The sequence below is a fragment of the Gymnoscopelus microlampas genome (genome assembly GCF_963454915.1).
Source record: "Gymnoscopelus microlampas genome assembly, chromosome: 12".
In the NCBI taxonomy this organism is placed as follows: Eukaryota; Metazoa; Chordata; class Actinopteri; order Myctophiformes; family Myctophidae; genus Gymnoscopelus; species Gymnoscopelus microlampas.
This window is the reverse complement of record NC_139949.1, coordinates 46,702,474-46,722,671: the sequence shown is the minus strand read 5'-3', so window position 1 is coordinate 46,722,671 and position 20,198 is coordinate 46,702,474. Positions and strand designations below refer to the sequence as shown.

Sequence of the window (20,198 nt, the reverse complement as noted above, 5' to 3'; positions counted from 1 at the left end):
CATATAATTGTGGGGGTCCTTGGCATGAAAAGGTTTGGGAACCATGTGGCTGTAGCTGTAGAGCCGTTACTAAACGGTTGGTGTTAAAAAAATGTGTTTGTCTCTCTTTGCTGCATCCACAGGGAACGTGTTTCTGAAGCACGGCTCGGAGCTCCGCATCATCCCCAGAGACAGAGTGGGAGGGCGATGAAGACCACGCTCCTCTTCCTCTGTGCAGAACCACCGTGACTCACCCCTCCCTCCCAGGCCCACCTCAGTCTGTTTTACTTTATATTTATTTTACTGGCCCCCCGAATAGACAGTGACTGAATACTGATGTGTGTGTGTGTATACGTTAAGGATATAATGTATATATACACAGTATATACACTGTACAATGCTGACTGTTAATTTAACTCTGGAGTGAAGACATGGAGCCAAATGGAAACGTTTGGTTTGTGCACTCGGTTAAAATTAAAATTCAGGATTTTACTTTGCATATTAGTATAGGTTATACATACCACATGCACCTGTGAAAGGGTACGCGCGCGCGCACACACACACACACACACACACACACACACACACACACACACACACACACACACACACACACACACACACACACACACACACACACACACACACACACACACACACACACACACACACACACACACACACACACACACACACACACACACACACACAGTGGCTGCTCCATGAGAAAGACTTTTGCCAAAACTAATAAAAAAACAAAAAAAGAGGGGAACAGCATTATAACTAGCTATAACTTTTGTACATTTTCAGTTGTGACAAAAAAAATAATTAAATGTTATGTCTTACAAACAACTTTCCGATGTTTACATGCATCTTGCTTTGTTGTTGGCATTGTGACTACAGTCAAAGTGTCTGCAATTTACATGTTGGACAGTGGTTCTCAAACGTCTTCTTGTCAAGGACCCCCAAATTGATATGTATTTGCCCGAGGACCCCCCATCTGAAAATGTTTGGGGCCAGGGGCCTCCAGAAAATCCAGAAATGTATGTAAAAGAAAAAAATCTAAATTATTCCAGATGTTCCGAACATTTTAGATTTCTCTGTACCAGCTCGCAGCGGTGAGCTTGTAGATTTGCTATTTTTTGAATAGCCAACATATAAAATGTGGATAAAGTGATTAAAATGATTGTGATGCTTTTGCTTGGTGACCCCCTGGAACCCCCCCCTCCCCCCGGGGGACCCCACTTTGAGAACCACTGTTGTAGGAGGAACGCAGACATTAACATGTTGTCTTAAGCCAAGATTTACACTTAATTTAGCGGCTCTGGTGTCGTGCACCGATCTACAAGCTTGTAGATATCCGGCTATTGCATGGATTAAAGCAAACAATCTCAAGACTGAGAAAATGCGTATGACCCAAGTCCTAATGTGCGATCTGTGAAACAGTGCTAGCGCTGTTTCCTAACCAATTAACACAGGGGTCTTCAACAGGGGGTCCGGGACCCCAAGGGGGTCCTCAGAATTACTACAGGGCGTCTGCCAAATCTTTGTGTGATATGATTTTTTTTTTACCTTAACCACTTGAACCCTAGCATCCCTTTTCTGAGGAGAGCTTAAAAAATAGCAGGCTATTTTTGGCAAAGAGATATCGGTGTAGAGGGAAAAAAGAGCAGACCAAGTAAACAAAAAAAAGTTGAATCTGAAACACAATTTTATACAATATAGAGTAGGGGGTCCCTGCTTCATCTCTCTCTCAGCTAAGGGGGTCCTTGGCCTGAAAACGTTGAAGACCCCTGAATTAACACGACATGTAAAATTATGTTTTAGTAACATTGTTCCTACATAATGCCAACCATGTGAAGAAATCACAGATTGAGCCTTTAACTTTGCTTTTAATGAAATATCCAAGACTACTAAACACGATTGCTAGTTTGACCACATCAAATGCTCTTATGTTTTAAGACAGTTACGAAAATAGCCGATCTACAAGCTCTCAACGTGACTCATTGAGAGCTTGTAGATCGGCTATTTTCGTGCTATTGTCAGTGCATGACTCCAGCCCGTAACAGAAGTACACCAAGGGCCTTTAATACGTCTCACCATCTGCTGTCAAAGACAACTTTTCCCTGGCTAGACATTGATTAAACAGGACCTTCTGCTGCTGCATATTGTGCTGAATGTGGACCATTGAAATGCTACCAGCTGGTAGCACAGTCATTCCTCCCCAAGTTACATTATTTAATAAAGAAAATGTAATTTGATTACTACTGGTTCTGCATCTCGTTCCAGATGAACCACAATGTTCATGGATCTCTGCTGCCCTCTACTGGGTCATAATTGAACATGTTATTTGTTATGTTTGTATGCCTTGCGTTTCTATCTCAGACGTTACATCAGCATTATCGCCTTTTCCATCAAGCTGATAGATATACTATATAAATGCTAATAACAGGTTGTCTAGACTGGGTTGTCCTGCGCATTTTTTTTTGGGGCCCCACATTTGTCACAGCATTAATATTTCACCATTCAATTACTTGGCTGATGGCTTGGTGGGGTTCTGACTGACTAGAGGTGACACACATATCTAAACTTTATAATCCGGTGATTGTCAAACTTTTTGGGTTTAGGGCACCTCGATGTACAACATTTTATTAATCCACGGCACCCCTACATTTATATTTGACACCTCATTCATACAGGTTCATGACTTTATTTGCGGTGAGAAATCAACCTCATTTTGAAAAAAAAAAATCACACCCAGTGTGAAGTGGGCGGTGTGTGGTCATCACAACATGACTCACTTAAAAAAAACATAAATGTGTTTTAGTCCATACTGCTATTCATAGGGCTTCACGTGTGTCATGTGTTTCGCTAGCCAATCACAGTCCTGAATTTGCAAAGTCAGCCAATCACATTAAAGCTAGTGGTGATGACACTAGCTGTAATGTGATTGGCTGACTTTGCAAAAGTATAGATTTGCATTGACTGTGGAAGGGTTAGCGTTGTATACTGCGTTGTAGACTATTGGCCAATCACGGTGCAGGATTGGTCAGTGTCCAAACCTCACTTATAGGGGGCGGTTACACCGCCCCAAAAACTAAACGAAATGACTAACGCTGCATAATAATCGCATTCTGTGTGAATTCATGCAAGTTGATTGAACAAAATGCACAAATTGATCGCGGTGTGTAAGGATCTTAAAATGTTGTTTTAACCCATCTACAATGTTAATATAATATAACTTAACACTACCACTGCTCTGTGTGTGTGTGTGTGTGTGTGTGTGTGTGTGTGTGTGTGTGTGTGTGTGTGTGTGTGTGTGTGTGTGTGTGTGTGTGTGTGTGTGTGTGTGTGTGTGTGTGTGTGTGTGTGTGTGTGTGTGCGCGCGCGCGGAGAGATGGTGTCCCTACTCTTCTTTATTTTTGTATGTTTTATCCCACAATTTTGTAACCCTTTTTCACCCGGTGCCAATTATCTAAGTGATCCTGGGCGCTACACTCCCCCCGGCCAGCCTAGGGAGCCCAGGGCCGAGCTCATGCCTCCTTGCATGCATGAGAGCCAACTGACCTTCTTATCACCTGACAGGGGGGAGTTTCCCTGGTTGGACGTAGCGCGTGGAAGGAACACGTTATTCCCTTCCCCTCCATCAGGCGCCCCGGCTGTCATGGGGGAGGCGGTATAGCGACCAGGATTACTGCATGTTTTTGTGAGGGTATTAACTACCCTAGGAGACACGGGGAGAACATGCAAACTCGACATGGTCTCCCTACTCTTCTATTGAGACATTTTAGATCCTGTGTGGTCAGGCGTGAAACTCAAATGGAATTAGCACACCTTCATAAATGTGCTTTTCTGTTATAGCTTGCAAGAATTAAATGTTGGCACCTGCTTGGGGGATCCGGGTTCGAATCCTCTGACTTAAAGGTAGGGTAAGTGATATTTTTGGTTAAAACAAAATGTTTTTTTGTTAAAAGGTTAATGGTTTTTTTAAAGATCTCCATGTCTCTCCAGCTCTTTAATAAACAGAAAATACATTTTCAGGTGGGTGGCAACATTTCAGCCAATCAGGAGAGAGTACCCATTTATCAGCTTCATTTTTACAGTGTTCCAGTTCCAATTGTGTCTGCTCATTTCTCTGTGTCATCACCTCCAATTTCACTTGTTAAAACTGTATCCTGTCTTGAGTTCTCTATCCTGATTGGATGAAATTGGTATCCTGACCTGAAAATGCATTTTCTGTTTAATAAAGAGCTGGAGAGACATGGAGACTCCTGTTACTGAACAAACACTCTATAGCAATGAGTACTATCAGAATATAGAGATATTTAACACTTATTTTAACCAAAGAAAATCACTTACCCTACCTAAAATGAACAACTGGAGATAAATTGCACTATCTAGCACTTGAGACTTTGACCCACTCAACAGTGTTGACGTAAGCTATTGTCTATTATTGTCTATAATCTGGAGAAGTAGCACATTAAAAGTGTTTTATCGCTGTGACATCGGGGCGCTTCGCTTCCCTGTCATTTATGTCACCTGTATGCCGGTGATACAGTTACAAAAAAAGTGCCTCCTAAACTAATATATCCTTTTCCTGAGACAGAGAAGGCTATTAGTTAGCTATGATGGAATATACGCTGAAAGTGCTTCGCTGAAAAACATCCCCACTTCCTCCTGACATTAATAAACATCTGAGCAGGTTTGGGCCATTAGTTTGTGAGCTGCTGCTTAAGCCATTCAGTCCGAGAACGCATCTGTGTCCTTTTAGATTTTAGCTATATACTGTATATAAGTGTGTGTCACGATTTTAAAAATAAATAGCAGATATACAAGTTCATAGTGCCTCACTTCGTGCCGCACTATGAACTTGTATATCTGCTATTTTTAAACCAGTTTGAAACTGTTTGCAAATCTTTGAATACATACATTTTTACCTCAAATCTTTGGTTCTGGGCCTGGGCCGCGGTGTTGCGGTCCAGGCACCGTAGGCTGCAACGCCAGCCTGACAGCATGTCGCGGGTTCGAGTCCCGATTCCAACGACCTTTGCTGCGTGTCACTCCCCATCTCTCTCCCCATGTGCTGTCAATTCTACTGTCCTGTAGGCATAAAAGCCCCCTAAAAAATCTTTAAAAATAAATAAATATATATATGTTTCTGGGGGTACCTGGAACTAAATATTTTGAGATGGGGGTCCACAGTAATGCATATAATTTTGGGGGTCCTTGACGTGGAAACGTTTGAGCACCGCTGATATAGCAACATAATATTTTCAGAAAACTGTTTGAGAAAGAAGACATTAAGTGATTCTACAAATGTTGTAGAATCGGCCTCAGGTCTTAACGGGTTAACTCTGCACTCTGAAATGAAATATGCTGCTGGATAAAAGGACAAAAAAACACTGCGGCAGTGAATAATGACAGCATCCATTTAGGATACAGATGCAGCATCCTCCACAAAATGGATCTTCTAATTTGTTTTGAACCAAGTGGGTGCAGCTTACAGTAGCACATTATTTCCAAGAGACAGAAGTACATTGAAGAAGAATTGCTGTTGTTTGTCTGTTATATAATGAGTAGGGCTGGGATATATGTATGTGTATATCTATCGACATGATATCAAATAAGCTTTTCAACTCAAACTTTTATTTATAAAGCACTTTTAAAAATGACTGGTTGACCAAAGTTTCTGTACAGGTCAATGAAACAAAGAACAAATTGAGAGTTTAGATTAACAAACAAGAAATCACATTATAAACATTGACATTACAGGGAGAAAAAGTGAGTCTTTACAATAAAAAAAAAAAAAAAAAATTAAAAACCTCTAAGGACTGCAGGGCTAAAATTAAAATGGATGGACAAGTTGTTCCAGAGCCTAGTGGCAGCCACCACGAAGGCTCCAATCACCCAGATATCATTACTGTCGGGCAGAACCTTTTGTGTTTTTTCGTAAAGTAAAGCCCTACTTGATCGTCCTGCAGTGTCTCAGAAAAGCATCAAAAGTAGCAGTTCCGCAAGCTCAAGCTTGTGGATCTGCTACTTTTTCTATTTTTGCTCATTTGAATCCTGAATAGTAACAGTTTTGGACACATTTACACCCGACAGAGACAATAATGATGTGATATATAAGACAAGATGACATCTGGGATTTTCGATATTGTGATATAACATGTACAGTAAGTGTTGTCTTTTCCTGGTTTTACTGCATGCCAGTAATGTAATTTCCTGAACTTGCCTGCATTGTTCTGTTCTATTATTTCTTTTACAGACTCAGTGATTATCAAAAATGTCATTGTGTAAATGTTCGCACAGTATCACCACAATATCGATATTGTATTATTTGATTTTGTCCGTTTCACCCAGCCCAATTAATTTACAGGCCTGACTACATACTGTTCACTGATACAGTATTTGGAGAGTCCAGGCATTGATCATTCTTATCAAAATGGGTCGTAGATCGCCTATTTTGCTATTTTCAGATTCATCGATTAGAAAAACATCAATTAGAATTTAGTTTTTGTATTGATTAGTTTAGTTTAGTTTAGTTCGGTCATCTTCACCAGTATCCCTGACATCACATACAACAACATAATCAAACTGTAACATAGTTTAAGGTGATCGAAAAGGAATAGGCTGAAGCTAAAAGCTTATATATGCCTATCCTACGTACAAGTCATTTTGTTTGGCAAAAAGAAGCTGCAATGAGCGTAAATTGAACGGTAAAAATTGCACATTATTATGAACAGAACAAAACAGCGGTAGCAGTGTTTTTTTTGTTTTGTTTTTATCTAATTTGTTTATCCCACGATTTTGTAACCCATTTTTTCACCCAGTGCCAATTGCCTATGTAATCGTGGGCACTACTCTCCCTCTGCCAGCCTTGGGAGAGCCCCAAACTGAGCTCATGCTTCCTTCAATGCATGAGGAGTGAGCAAGCCGCTTCTTATCACCTGACAGGGGAGAGTTTCCCCGGTAGGACGTAGTGCGTGGAAGGAACATATTGTTCCTTTTCCCTCCATCAGGCGCCCCGGCTGACCAGGGGGAGGCAGTATAGAGACCAGGATTACTGCATGTTGTTGTGAGTTTACCTATACACTACCCTAGGGGACACAGGGAAAACATACAAACTCCACACAGAAAGGCCCTTTCACCAACCCCACCTAGGGGCGTTTTTTCAGTTCTTGTGAGCGACCAGGTAGAACGAGGCCTTGTAATCGCACTTCAGGTTGAGCTCGCTGTTGAGCGCCGGCTGCAGCACGAACTGCTGCACGGCCATGCCCAGCTCCGACAGCGTCAGCTCGATGAAGTCCTGGCTCAGGTTCAACGCCGAGAACTTCTGGCTGCCCACCGTGTAGAAGGTCTCGTCCAGGTCCCCGATCAGCACCAGGACCCCGCCGGGACCCCTCAGCAGGTCCACCATGGCCGTCAAAGAGCGTACGTAGGAGTCCCGGTCCCGGCAGGCGGCCTCCAGGCACAGGGACGACACCACGCAGTCGGCCGGCTCCGCGGTCGCCGGGTGGAACGGGTTCTCGTTCTCCGCCAGGCTGACGTCGCATTTCAGGACCTGCTTGATCCTCTGGCGGAGGGTCTGCTTGACGACTGCCGGAGTTCTGTATAGTGGAGAAGAGATGAGAGATGTGAGTTCATATACAGTAGGCCTACTGTGTGTGTGTGTGTGTGTGTGTGTGTGTGTGTGTGTGTGTGTGTGTGTGTGTGTGTGTGTGTGTGTGTGTGTGTGTGTGTGTGTGTGTGTGTGTGTGTGTGTGTGTGTACTTGCGAGGACCAAGTATAGTAGAATTTGAAGAAACATACATTGTGAGGACCATTTTCCTGGTCCTCACAACTCCTTACAGTTTAAAAGAACATTTTTAGAGATACCTTTTCAATTTGAAAAACATTCAGGTTAGGATTAGACATTTAGAGCAGGGGTCTTCAACGTTTTCAGGCCAAGGACCCCTTGGCTGAGAGTGAGATAAAGCAGGGACCCCCAATATATATTGTATAAAATATGGATTTTTTTCATAGATTTCATAGGCAACTTCATAGACTTGTTTCACAGCACTATCATGTTGGATTCATGTTAATGTGTATTTCCGGACATGTAACCATGCTCTAAAAACAATACTTAGTAAACCTGACCTTTCACTCTGTACTTAGTCTGCTCTTTTTTCCCCCTACACCAAGCCACTTTGCCGAAAATAGCAGATCTACAAGCGCACAACGCCGTTGTGCGCTTGTAGATCTGCTATTTTTGGCTAAAGTTCTCCTCAGAATAGGGATGCTTGGTTGAAGTGGTTAATGTAAAAATCACACAAAGATTTGGTGGACCCCCTGTAGTAACTCTGAGGACCCCCTAGGGGTCCCGGACCCCCTGTTGAAGACCTCTGATTTAGAGGTTAGGTTTAGGGATTGGAATTAGAGTTAAACATGATTCATACTTAGTGTCGTGTGTTACCAGTGTCGTGCACCGAAAAACAGCCGATCTATAAGCTCACAATGCGTCGCAGTGCGACACATTGTGGACTTGTAGATCGGCTGTTTTTCGGCTTTAGGCTTACGGTTAAAAATGGCAAAATATATATATTTAAATGACATTCATAAAATGGCTCTCCTAAAGCGTTGATGTCCTCACAAGTATAGTGATACAAACGTGTGTGTGTGTGTGTGTGTGTGTGTGTGTGTGTGTGTGTGTGTGTGTGTGTGTGTGTGTGTGTGTGTGTGTGTGTGTGTGTGTGTGTGTGTGTGTGTGTGTGTGTGTGTGTGTGTGTGTGTGTGTGTGTGTGCGTGCGTGCGTGCGTGCGTGCGTGCGTGCGTCAGGCACGTGCACACACAGACATCAAAGGGGGCTTGAGCCCCTGCCCTTTACCCGTCTGTAAAAAGTGCTCCAGACTATGAATGAAGCATTTACCATGTTGGGGAAAAAATAAGATCTGATTAAAATGAGGGAAAGGGTCATTTTTGTGGCTGGTTTTTGTAATTGTAATTTAGAATTACAATTACTAAACGATTCAGATTTGTGTTAGGATTAGGCATTTAGGGTTTAGGTTCATGATTCAGCATGAACATCAGCTGATTCATGATATTGTTCATGATTGATTATTGCTGTTTTTTGAATAGCCAAAGGAATCAAAACATACACAGATGCGTTCCCGGTCTTAAATTCACACTCAACATTTGACAGTTGCAGCTGTGGTGGGATAATAAAACAGCGTATTTTACCTCTTGCCCTCCTCCAGCTCGCAGACATACTGGATGTGTTCGTCCCAGTTGAAGCAGCCCTCCTCGGCTCTCAGCCACTTCTGGATCTCCTTCCTGTTGCCCTCCACGTAGTCGGAGACCACCATCTCCTGGTAGTACTCACACGCACTGATGAGGGTGTGGATGGTGGGGCCCGTCCCCACCTCGATCAGCCTCTGGCCCCGGTACTGTCCTGTATGAGTACATGTTTTAGGTATTTGTACTTTATTGAGGTATTTACAATTTCCAATACTTTTACTTCTACTCCACTACATCTCAGAGGGAAATATTGTACTTTTACTCCATTACTATTATTTGACCACTTTAGTTACTAGTTACTTTGTAGATGTAGCTTACAAAACACACACACAACTTCATCCCTTACATTTTGGCTAATTGAAAATAGTCGTTTACTTAAGTAAAATAATTGAATACTTTTTCCACCACTGACCATGAGGAAAAAACAACATAAGTTCCGGGCACTCCCTGAGCAAGCAGGCAGGCTCTATTAGCTCAATGGTCATTGATGATTGATTGATGGATGTACTTAAAGGGTAAGACCACTTTGGTAGAGGTTTGGGTTGTGTAGTTACCTTGCCATGATGTAACTCCAAAGGTGGACAAGAAATAAAAAATAATTGCTCCATTGATTAGAAATTGATAATTCAAAATATGCTCCTCATTGACTTACATTGTATGGTAAAACAGCTCTCAAAGTCACTAAAAAAAAACTGTACTGGGTTTGGTGATGTTCTATATTGCCTGAATCAACTTTGTTTGCGTTTGTTTATGTGCTAAAAGAGTGACTTTGAGAGCTGTTTTACCGTACAATGTAAGTCAATGGGGAGCATATTTTGAATTATCAATTTCTAATCAATGGAGCAATATTTTTTTTATTTCTTGTCCACCTTTGGAGTTACATCATGGCAAGGTAACTACACAACCCAAACCTCTACCAAAGTGGTCTTGCCCTTTAATTTAGTAAGACATGAGAACAAGGAAGTACACATTCACAATACAAGGTCTACTAAACTGGAAGACTCATAAAGCACTGAGCTTGTTTAAGATGAGATCCCCATGCACGCAAGTCTAAGAGACAGACAGATATACACACTGCTATATAGAACGTCACACAATCAGCTCAATGGTCATAAAAATGTCAGCACTTGCGCAGGAAACAGGGTTCAAATCCGGGGTAGAAGAGGAAAGTTACGTAGTGCAGCTTTAAGTGGTATGTCCTCTGGGATGTTTGCCACCATATTTTTTGCCACTCCCCCTGAGTTGCTATAATAATCTGAATCATTGGTTCTCAAAGTGGGGTCCGGGGACCCCCAGGGGTCCTTGAGGGGGTTCCAGGGGGTCCCCAGCTAAATGATAGATTAGGCACCAAATGGACCCTTATGGGTCTGTAACTCTGAGAGTGTACAAATGGAACCAAATGGACCCGTTAGGGTCCATTTGGTTCCATTTGTACACTCTCAGAGTTAAATTGACATTGATTTTACAATATAAATTGTGGTCCAAGAGATAGAAATGCCATTAAATGGGGGTCCGTTTAGCCCTAATGCATGTCAAACTGGGGTCCTAGAAATTAAAATGGTTGAGAATCACCGCTAGAGCCGTAAAAAATCTTCTCTTATGGGGGTCCCTGGCATATCTTTTCAAATGGGGGTCCGTGGGCTAATAAGTGTCTATTTGGGGGTCCTTGACATGAAAAAGTTTGAGAACCACTGATCTAAATCATCTAATAATTGTGGCATCATAAAAAAAATCAAATAAAGCTATTCGTAGTCAGTACAACATGATGTCTGTGTAGTAGAAGAAATGATTCATATTAAAACCACAATATAGGGTCAGGATAAAATCTTCTTACAAATGTGTCCAAATAATTATGTCCAAAACTGTTACTTTTCAAGATTCAAATTCAAAAGTATCAAAAGTAGCAGATCTACAAGCTCAAAACGCGTCAGTTAGCGCCACGTTTTGAGCTTGTAGATCTGCTTCTTTTGAGAGACAAATATTGTACTTTTACTCCACTACAATTATTTGAAAACTTTAGTTACTAGTTACTTTGTAGATTTTGATTATTATTACAAAATGTACATTAACCACTTCAACCCTATATATACTTCGGCCATTTGAAAGTAGCCGATCTACAAGCTCACAATGCGTTGCTTGTGGATCTACTATTTTCAAGAGATTCTAATACATTTGAAAACTTGTGAAATGGGACATTCTGTGTAATGTGTACATTTTGATACCAATACCTTTGTACTTTTACTCAAGTACATTTTTGAATTCCTGACTTTTACCTGTAACAGAGTATATTTCTACATTGCAGTATTGATACTTTTACTTAAGAAAAACATTTGAGTACTTTTTCCACCACTGTGCAAGTATAGGGCATTAATTTACAAAAAAACACAAAAAAAAAGTTAAAATATGGAGATAAGAGGTTTCTGCCCGACAACATCGATATCAAAGATATATAAGTTAGTGGTTATAGTGGTACCGTACCTGATGAGAAGGTGTGACTCAGATGACTCAGTACAAACAGCACAAAGCGACTGTTGTCCTTCTGGCCCGGAGACTCAGAGAACTGGTAGCAGTATCCCAGGTAGACCTTGGGATCGAACTTGGTGTGGTAAAGCTCTCCGCTGAGTGTGTCCGCCATTATTGATCTGGAAAAAAAGAAAATGACACGAGCAGAGAAACATCGTTTTTAGGATTGATTTTTCAATTATTTTACTAGTTCATAAAGCTCTAAATGGTCTTGGCACCTTCCTACCTCTGTGACTGCCTGCCTAGATATGTTCCAAACCGCCCCCCTCAGGTCTTCTAGTGCTGACCTACTCGAAGTGCCTACAATGACGTATCAAAAACAGGTGAAGCAGCATTCTGCTTGATAGGGTTAAATCTGAACCCTATAAATAAGGCTGAGAGCCCAAGAAAGATGAAAAGATGGTTTGGTACTAAGACCCCCCAATACCCGTCCAGTCAACACCCAAAGAAATGAGAGTCAGACACCTGGTACGTCCAAAAAAGATCAGTCTGTATTGCTCGAGTGTGTACACGGAGGCAGTACAAGTTACAGACAATTATAATAATCACACACTAAAGTTGTACTAACAAACAACGGTATACAGTTGGACTTCAATGACATCAGACATAGGTGCATCCTTATGATTGGCTTTAAGACCCTCAGACGTAGGATGGGAGTCGTAGGATGGACAGGCGTCTGGCTGTCTTAATATTAAGTTGTTGCTCATCTTAGGGTGTCCTTGTGTACAATTCTCGGTTCCATAAACAAGTTGTTCCTTCGATATCATAGGACATGTGTATGGTTTTATCTGTGACAGGATGACAGCTGACAGAGTAAATTAGTGACAATATCCCGGTCATACAGGTCATCTTACACAGATACAGGTCATTTGACATTTAATCACAAAGTGTTGACCAAGACATGTTTTTTACTGATTGGAAACATATGGAGCCAGCACCAGATGGCAAATATGGAGCCAGCTACATGGCCTTGGTAGATAAAGTATAGTAGAGTTACAAAAGGCATGTTTAAAAGACTGAAGTACAGGCCCAAAAAGACATCACTATATTAATTTGACTGGTTAGATCGATATTTCTAGATCATATCAATCTGGTCCACAAAACATATCTATCACTGCTTCTACGGGCCGACAGCGTGGAATAATTAAATTAACTCCCATTACACCTAAGACAGGCAGCCTCTGTAGATAGCTTTAAAGCACAGTTCAAGATCCTATTTATTCACTCTTGCTTTTAGTTGATTTTTAAATCTCTGGGTTGTTATTCATGTCCTCACTGTTTTGCCTGATTCACTGCCTTTTTTGCTTTTATTTTAATGTTGTTTAATGCTGTTGCTTTTTTTTTTGACACGAGCAGAGAAACATCACACATGATGATGCTGACAATGAGAGACATTGAACGTATTGACACCTGTAAAGGCATTAATTATGAAATATGAATAACTGAGTGCGTAAATGTTAAGAAATATATTTTTAATTTCAGAACATTTTACTCACAACCAACACAAACGTTTTGGCGTTGTGAGTTGCTAGATTTAGATTATTGCAAAACATATTAACCACTTCATCCTTATATACGTCAGCTATTTGAAAATAGCCGATCTAAGTGACGCAAGATTGTAGATCTGCTATTTTTTTTAACACATTTTGAACGCTTGTGAAAGGAACATTCTGCATAATTAGTACTTTTACTTTCTTTAGTATATTGTGATGCCAATACTTTTATAACAGAGTGTTTCTGCATTACGGTATTGACATACCGATTGATATGCCGATTTACTCAAGTAAAAACTGTGAGTACTTCTTCCATCACTGCGTGTGTGTGTATGCGTGCGTGCGACCACACATACGAGAGAGATAGTGATAGAACAGTGGTTTTCAACCCTTTTCATGTGAAGGACCCCCAAATTGACACTTATTAGCCTGCGGACCACCCATTTGAAATGATATGCCAGGGACCCCCATAAGAGAACGTTTTTACGGCTCTAGCAGTGATTCTCAACCATTTTCATTTCAAGGACCCCCAGTTTGACATGCATTAGGGCTACGGACCCCCATTTAATGGCATTTTCAACTCTGCGACCCTAATTTATATTGTAAAATCAATGTTAATTTAACTCAGAGAGTTAAATTAACATTGATTGTGAGTGTACAAATGGAACCAAATGGACCCTAACGGGTCCATTTGGTTCCTTTTGTACACTCTCTGAGTTACAGCAACATAAGACCCTTATGATAAGGGTCCATTTGGTTCCTAAATATCTATCATTTAGCTGAGGACCCCCTGGAACGCCCTCAAGGACCACTGGTGGTCCCCGGACCACTGGTTTGAGAACCCCTGTGATAGAAGACTTCCTGCACACTCACACACACAGAGAATAAATAGCCGTATCTCTTCTCTCGCTCCGTAGCCCCTGCAGAGTGCTTTGCTCACCCACTGGCACCAGTGCCCTATAAAAGACACGTTTCGCTTCTCTCCCACCATAAGGTCAGCCAATCTGAAATGAGATCTGCTTGGCCTGGCCGTCTCTCTCTCCACAGAACCCTCTGCCAGATAACTGCAGCTTTGTGACGGAGGTCAGTGAGCCGGATAAAGACATATGAGCCACCGAGGAACGGATGGATGTCCACTAGTCCACTGCTGGCATCTTATCTCTAACTGACAGAGAGGTACAGTGACAGTAACCACTAAATGTTTTTTAGACCTGAGTGTTCTGACCCGAGGGCAGGCATGCAATGCTCATTTGGTATGTTCTTGCACTCTATTTCAATGACGTGACGCGCACGTCGCTTGACACCTACACTGCAAGTCACACAATGGACAATTGATATGCATCTAGGCTTATTCCTATGTTCATTCGCTAGGTGTGAGTCGGGAGCCTTTGAAAACTTTGTTGAGGTGCGAATTCAAAGTAGTTTTAAATCTATGCGTGTGCCTGCGTGTGCTCCTGGTCAAATAGGTTCCGGCACGGCGTGCAAGGCCATCCAGTGAGCATTGCACCTCTGCCCGAGAGTCATACTGTATGTGTTATTTTCCTGTGTGGTGTTGCCAGTGGTGGACAAAGTACTCAAATGTTTTACTTAAGTAAAAGTATCAATACTGCAATGAATAAACTGTCCATTACAAGTAAACGTGCAGAATTAAAAATGTACTTTGAGTACAAGTACAAAAGTGTTGGTATCAAATTGTACTTAAAGTACCAAAAGTAGAGAGCACTCATTATGCAGAAAGTTTTCAAAATGTGTACAAATATTTTGAGGTTACATGTCGCCTTTCCGATGGTTACTAACCCTATACCTAACCCTAACCCTAACCGCACGCGGAAGCCACGTAGTCGGAGTAGTGGGATGTCGGATTGGAGGGCGGTCCCCCTATTTTGAAAATAGCAGATCTATCATCTGCGACGCATTGTGAGCTTGTTGATCGGCTAGTTTCATTGTGAGCTTGTTGATCGGCTAGTTTCATTGTGAGCTTGTTGATCGGCTAGTTTCATTGTGAGCTTGTTGATCGGCTAGTTTCATTGTGAGCTTTTTGATCGGCTAGTTTCATTGTGAGCTTGTTGATCGGCTAGTTTCATTGTGAGCTTGTTGATCGGCTAGTTTCATTGTGAGCTTGTTGATCGGCTAGTTTCATTGTGAGCTTGTTGATCGGCTAGTGTCATTGTGAGCTTGTTGATCGGCTAGTTTCAACTGGCCGAAATTGAAGTGGTTAATGTATGTTTTTTTTAATAATAATCAAAATCTACAAAGTAACTAAAGTTTTCAAATAATTGTAGTGGAGTAAAAGTACAATGTTTGCCTCTGAGATGTAGTGGAGTAGAAGTAAAAGTACTGAACATTAGAAATGTGTGTGTGTGTGTGTGTGTGTGTGTGTGTGTGTGTGTGTGCGTTGACTGATTGAGTACCAGCTGGTGTGAATGATGAATGAGTAGTGGTTGAGTGGTTGAGTGTGATTGGCTGATCTCTAGGCGGAGCCTGCTGGTGATTGGCTCCTGTGAGCAGGCTGCAGTGGACTCTAAAGATGGCTGTCCCTTAGTCAGGTAGGTGTCTTCCTTCATGTTAGTCTGCCAACCACACTATAGTTCTGTGTTCTGAGCGTTTTTACATTTGCCAGTGTTTTAGAGGTGTCACTGTTAACATGGGGCACAGGCTTGGTAGTGTAGGGGTGGGTGTCCTTTCTTTTGTGTTCTTCGTTTGATCATGTGTTTCTTTAGTTTATGTAAGGTAAGATACCTGTGCCCCCCCCCCCATCTGAAAATGTTTTGTGCCAGGGACCCCCAGAAGAGAAGATTTGTGTAAAAATAGCAGATGTACAAGCTCGCAGCGTGGCAGTATACCTGCTATTTTTTAGAACTATACTGGTTTTCTGAAAAACGTATGTTGCTCTATATATATGTGTGTATATATATATACATATACATTTAAATATAAAGGAAGATGCTTTCCCGGTTTTAATGGGTTAAATATAACAAATAACTGATTTACAAGCCGACAATGTACTTTTTGAAATGACATTTTTTTAATATATTTTTTAAAAGCATGGTAAATGAAATTGCACTGAGATACGGTATGTGCACGTACTTACACACCTTATGCGTTTAAGTACCTTATGCGTATTGATAAATGAATTGATACATTATTCATACGTTAATGCAATGCCTTGTCATATGAATGACAATAAACAAAAAAAGAGATTGTTCATCAATACAGTAATTGCTGATAATATTTAAGGCAGGGGTCGTTTTTCAGGCCAAGGACCCCTTAGCTGAGAGAGAGATAAAGCAGGGACCCCCACTACATATTGTATAAAATTTGTGTTGCAGTTTAAACTTTTTCATATTCATAGATAGCTTCATAGACCTGTTTGACAGCACTGTCAATGTGTTGCATTGTGTTGGATTCATGTTCATTATTTCATTATACAAGCTCACAACGCCTTTGGTGTTGTGAGCTTGTAGATCTGCTATTTTCGGCTAATGTTCCCCTCAGAATAGGGATGCTAGGGTTCAGATGGTTAATGTAAAAGAAGTAATTCCTATCACACAGAGATGTGGCGCCCGCCCGCCCCTGTTGAAGATGATTTAAGGTGATTGATTATGAAAGGTAACTCTAAACTGAATTCCTTTGGGGGGTCTTAACCTGACCCCCAGTCCAGGGGGGACTCACAGGGGCCGGGTGCACATACTTTCACCCTGGAAAGTGGGTCAAAAAGGTTAAGTACCTCTTCCTGGAGGGTCTTATTTTCATGAGGATATTTGGTTCACACACACACACACACACACACACACACACACACACACACACACACACACACACACACACACACACACACACACACACACACACACACACACACACACACACACACACACACACACACACACACACACACACACACAAATGGACAAACGTGTGTGGGCATATTGATGACCCCTGATTATGCCTTATAGTTACATAAGTTGCCCACTACTGCCCCCCTGTGTCTTAAATTGCATATGACATCTGGAGGTGCACAGATGCACCTTTTTAAGATTTGGAATGCTATCATAAACTGTACTGTATGCTGCTTTATCTTGTACCAAGCACAACATTCATTTAATTAATATTATCATGCATATTTACCTCGGCCAAGGAGGTCATGTTTTTGCCCCTGTCTGTCTGTCTGTCTGTCTGTCTGTCTGTCTGTCTGTCTGTTACCACAATATCACAAGTTCAATGGATTTGCATGCTGTGTATATTTATTTTGCATATTTGGTGTAGAGGTTGTTCCCGCCAATTGGACAGCAGGACCCAGGCTGTTAGCCTGGTAAACCAACCCGTTTTGCAGAAACCAAATCAAACCAAACCAAACCAGATCTACAAGTTCACAACGTGTCGCATCATGACGCCTTGATCTGCTGTTTTCAAACATTTTTTGTACTTTTACTTTTGGTAATTCACATAATGACATGCCAATTTGAAATTAAAGCGGCACTATGTAACTTTTTTTTTTTAATGAATAAAATTTCATTTTGTCCAATTTGTATGGTAGAGTATGTTAATACAATATAGCTTATACAATTGGGGTGATTGTATTTTGTCTCCCTGCTCTTCTATTGAGACATTTAGCTCGTGTCAAAGGTCATGTCTCACCTAGATACAGGATCTCACACACATTTCGACCTGATGGTCAAGATTAAATGTATCCCCTGGTAATGAAATGTCAGAACTTGTGCAGGAAACCGGGTTCAAATCCAGGGTAGAAGAGGAAAGTTGCATAGTGCAGCTTTAATTAATGCAATCTGCACATTTCCCATAGGCTATCACACCAGCATGCAAGCGATTGACTCAAAGATCTATCACTTCTGGAAAAAAAAAAAAAAAATCCGAATAAGAGTTTCCCATGGATCTCTTAGTTCATGCATCAGAGCTGCAAAAAAAAAAAAAAAAGAAGAAAAATGGAATTGATAAATGAACTTACCCCAGTAAACTGTGTTTATCTCCCTGGGGACAAATGGTCTGAATCTGTTCAAAAAAGACCTACAACTGCAGTATGAAGTGAACGGTGAATTCTCTCTCCCTGTCATGGAAACACCCTCTCTCAGCACTATGTTCCTGTGCCAGGCGAGCCAGGCAGAGAGGTCCAGGGACAAGTGCTGCCTCTTGAGTCATGAGGGAGGGTATTTTAAGGGGCCGTAGCAGCAATTACAGACTGACATACTTTGTTTGTACTGTACCCTCAGACAGCTTGGCACGCGTCCCAGTGATTCTCTCTAACCATTTGATTTCAAGCACCCGCCGTAACTCAACTGAGCTCTGGTGTAAAGTAACTAAGTAACTAAGTAAGTACAGTTCTGAGGTATTTTTTTTAGTTTATGGGAGTATTTCCAATTTGCAGTACTTTTACTTCTACTCCACCACATCTCAGAGGAAAATATTAACACTTTTACTCCACTACAATTATTTGAAAACTTTAGTTAGTAGTTACTTTGTAGATTTTGATTATTATTACAAAACGTACATTACCCACTTCAGCCCTATATACATTTCGGCCATTTGAAAATAGCAGATCTACAAGCTTGTAGATCGGCTATTTTCAAATGATTTTTGAAAACTTGTGAAATGGGACATTCTGCATAATGAGTACTGTCTACTTTTGTACTTTTGCTCAAGTAAATTTTGAATTCCGGACTTTTACTTGTAAGGGCACGGCCACACTGCACATTTATTTTACCTATGGGGCGGAATCTGCCAATGCTTTGTCAATGCAAATGTGTGGATTCATGGTCTTGTGCATCTTTCACTCGAATCCACGCATTTACATTGACAAAGCATTGGCAGATTACGCCCCATAGGTAAAATGGGCCCCCCCCCAAGGAACCCTGATGGTCCCTGGACCCCCACTTTGAGAATCACTGTAATACGACAAAGAAGCAAAGGTGTATCTTGTCTTTTCCACTTCCAGGGTTCAAAACAGCTTCATTATGCATTTCCCTGTTTTTTTTCCTATTCTGACAAAGAATACATTAGACTTTTGTTTTGTTTTGTTTTGTTTTGTTTTGTTTTGTTTTGTTTTGTTGGCAGTACATGAACAAAAACAAAAACATATTATCATGATGTGTTTTTTCATCCAATTTGGCACGACCATGGGCTCATTATACCTCTATGGCTCAATGCCAGCGCTCATTAGCTGCAGTTGTTATTAAATGATGCTAACTGCTATTTGATTAAAATCTGTTGTTTATCGCAAAGTCGTGTGTACGAGCGAATACTATGACTACACACACCGAAGCTTCCAAGAACAAGCAATGATCTCATTGTTTACCTTAGTTTGGTAGAAGTTGTTGTTAGTGTTGGTTTTAATTGAATTCTGAGAGTGTACAAATGAAACCAAATGTTTCTCAGTTATAGGTCCATTTACTTCTGTTTGTACAATCCTGAGATAAATTAACACAGCGTATTACAACAAAATGAAGAGTGTTTACAGCCAACATGGCAACATTAACTCGGAGTTCCTCTGAGGAACTGGGTGTTCCTCTGAGGAATTTGTGTGTGTGCGTGGTTGTGTGGTCATTTATGTGTTGCTTTTCTTGTATGGTTTGAATACCACCCCCCCCCCCCCCCCCCACAGACATAAACACCCTTTCACTAATTGTATTTTTTTTATTACAATATTTGACCATAAAACAACCAAAAGTGTCTTTTTATTTCTCCTTTGACTGTAGGACAGTTGACCCTCACAAGTACAGTAATACAAGTACACACACACACACACACACACACACACACACACACACACACACACACACACACACACACACACACACACACACACACACACACACACACACACACACCTTTCAGTTGACCAGGATCAGATGATCGCTGGCTGCCATCGTTAATGTTCATGTAACAGTTACTGGACAGGCTGATGGTCTAACC

The 20,198-nt window shown here is 41.2% G+C and overlaps 2 protein-coding genes across 5 annotated transcripts in view; one reads left to right on the top strand and one right to left on the bottom strand.

The window, feature by feature from the left end:
• ufm1 (ubiquitin-fold modifier 1) overlaps positions 1-1,954 on the top strand; it is a 35,052-nt gene extending 33,098 nt beyond the window's left edge. Inside the window, exon 6 of the mRNA XM_084074914.1 lies at positions 123-1,954. Coding sequence (XP_083931040.1) covers positions 123-190 — 68 coding nt within the window. The 3' untranslated portion in view covers positions 191-1,954. The remainder of the gene's footprint in view (positions 1-122) is intronic.
• Positions 1-18,379, bottom strand: part of LOC311057769 (nicotinamide N-methyltransferase-like) — a 344,908-nt gene extending 326,529 nt beyond the window's left edge. The window contains exons 1-6 of one of the 4 annotated variants that reach the window (XM_084074829.1): positions 18,238-18,379; positions 12,005-12,078; positions 11,734-11,897; positions 9,199-9,409; positions 6,637-7,589; positions 5,716-6,448 (exon numbers count right to left, since the gene is read on the bottom strand). In XM_084074829.1, the coding sequence (XP_083930955.1) occupies positions 7,154-7,589; positions 9,199-9,409; positions 11,734-11,890 (804 nt within the window). In that variant the 5' untranslated portion in view covers positions 11,891-11,897; positions 12,005-12,078; positions 18,238-18,379 and the 3' untranslated portion in view covers positions 5,716-6,448; positions 6,637-7,153. Of the gene's footprint in view, positions 1-5,715; positions 7,590-9,198; positions 9,410-11,733; positions 11,898-12,004; positions 12,079-18,237 lie in introns of those variants that run through there. The other 3 variants (XM_084074828.1, XM_084074831.1, XM_084074830.1) reach the window with 3 other exon arrangements.
• Positions 18,380-20,198: the final 1,819 nt, after the last annotated feature.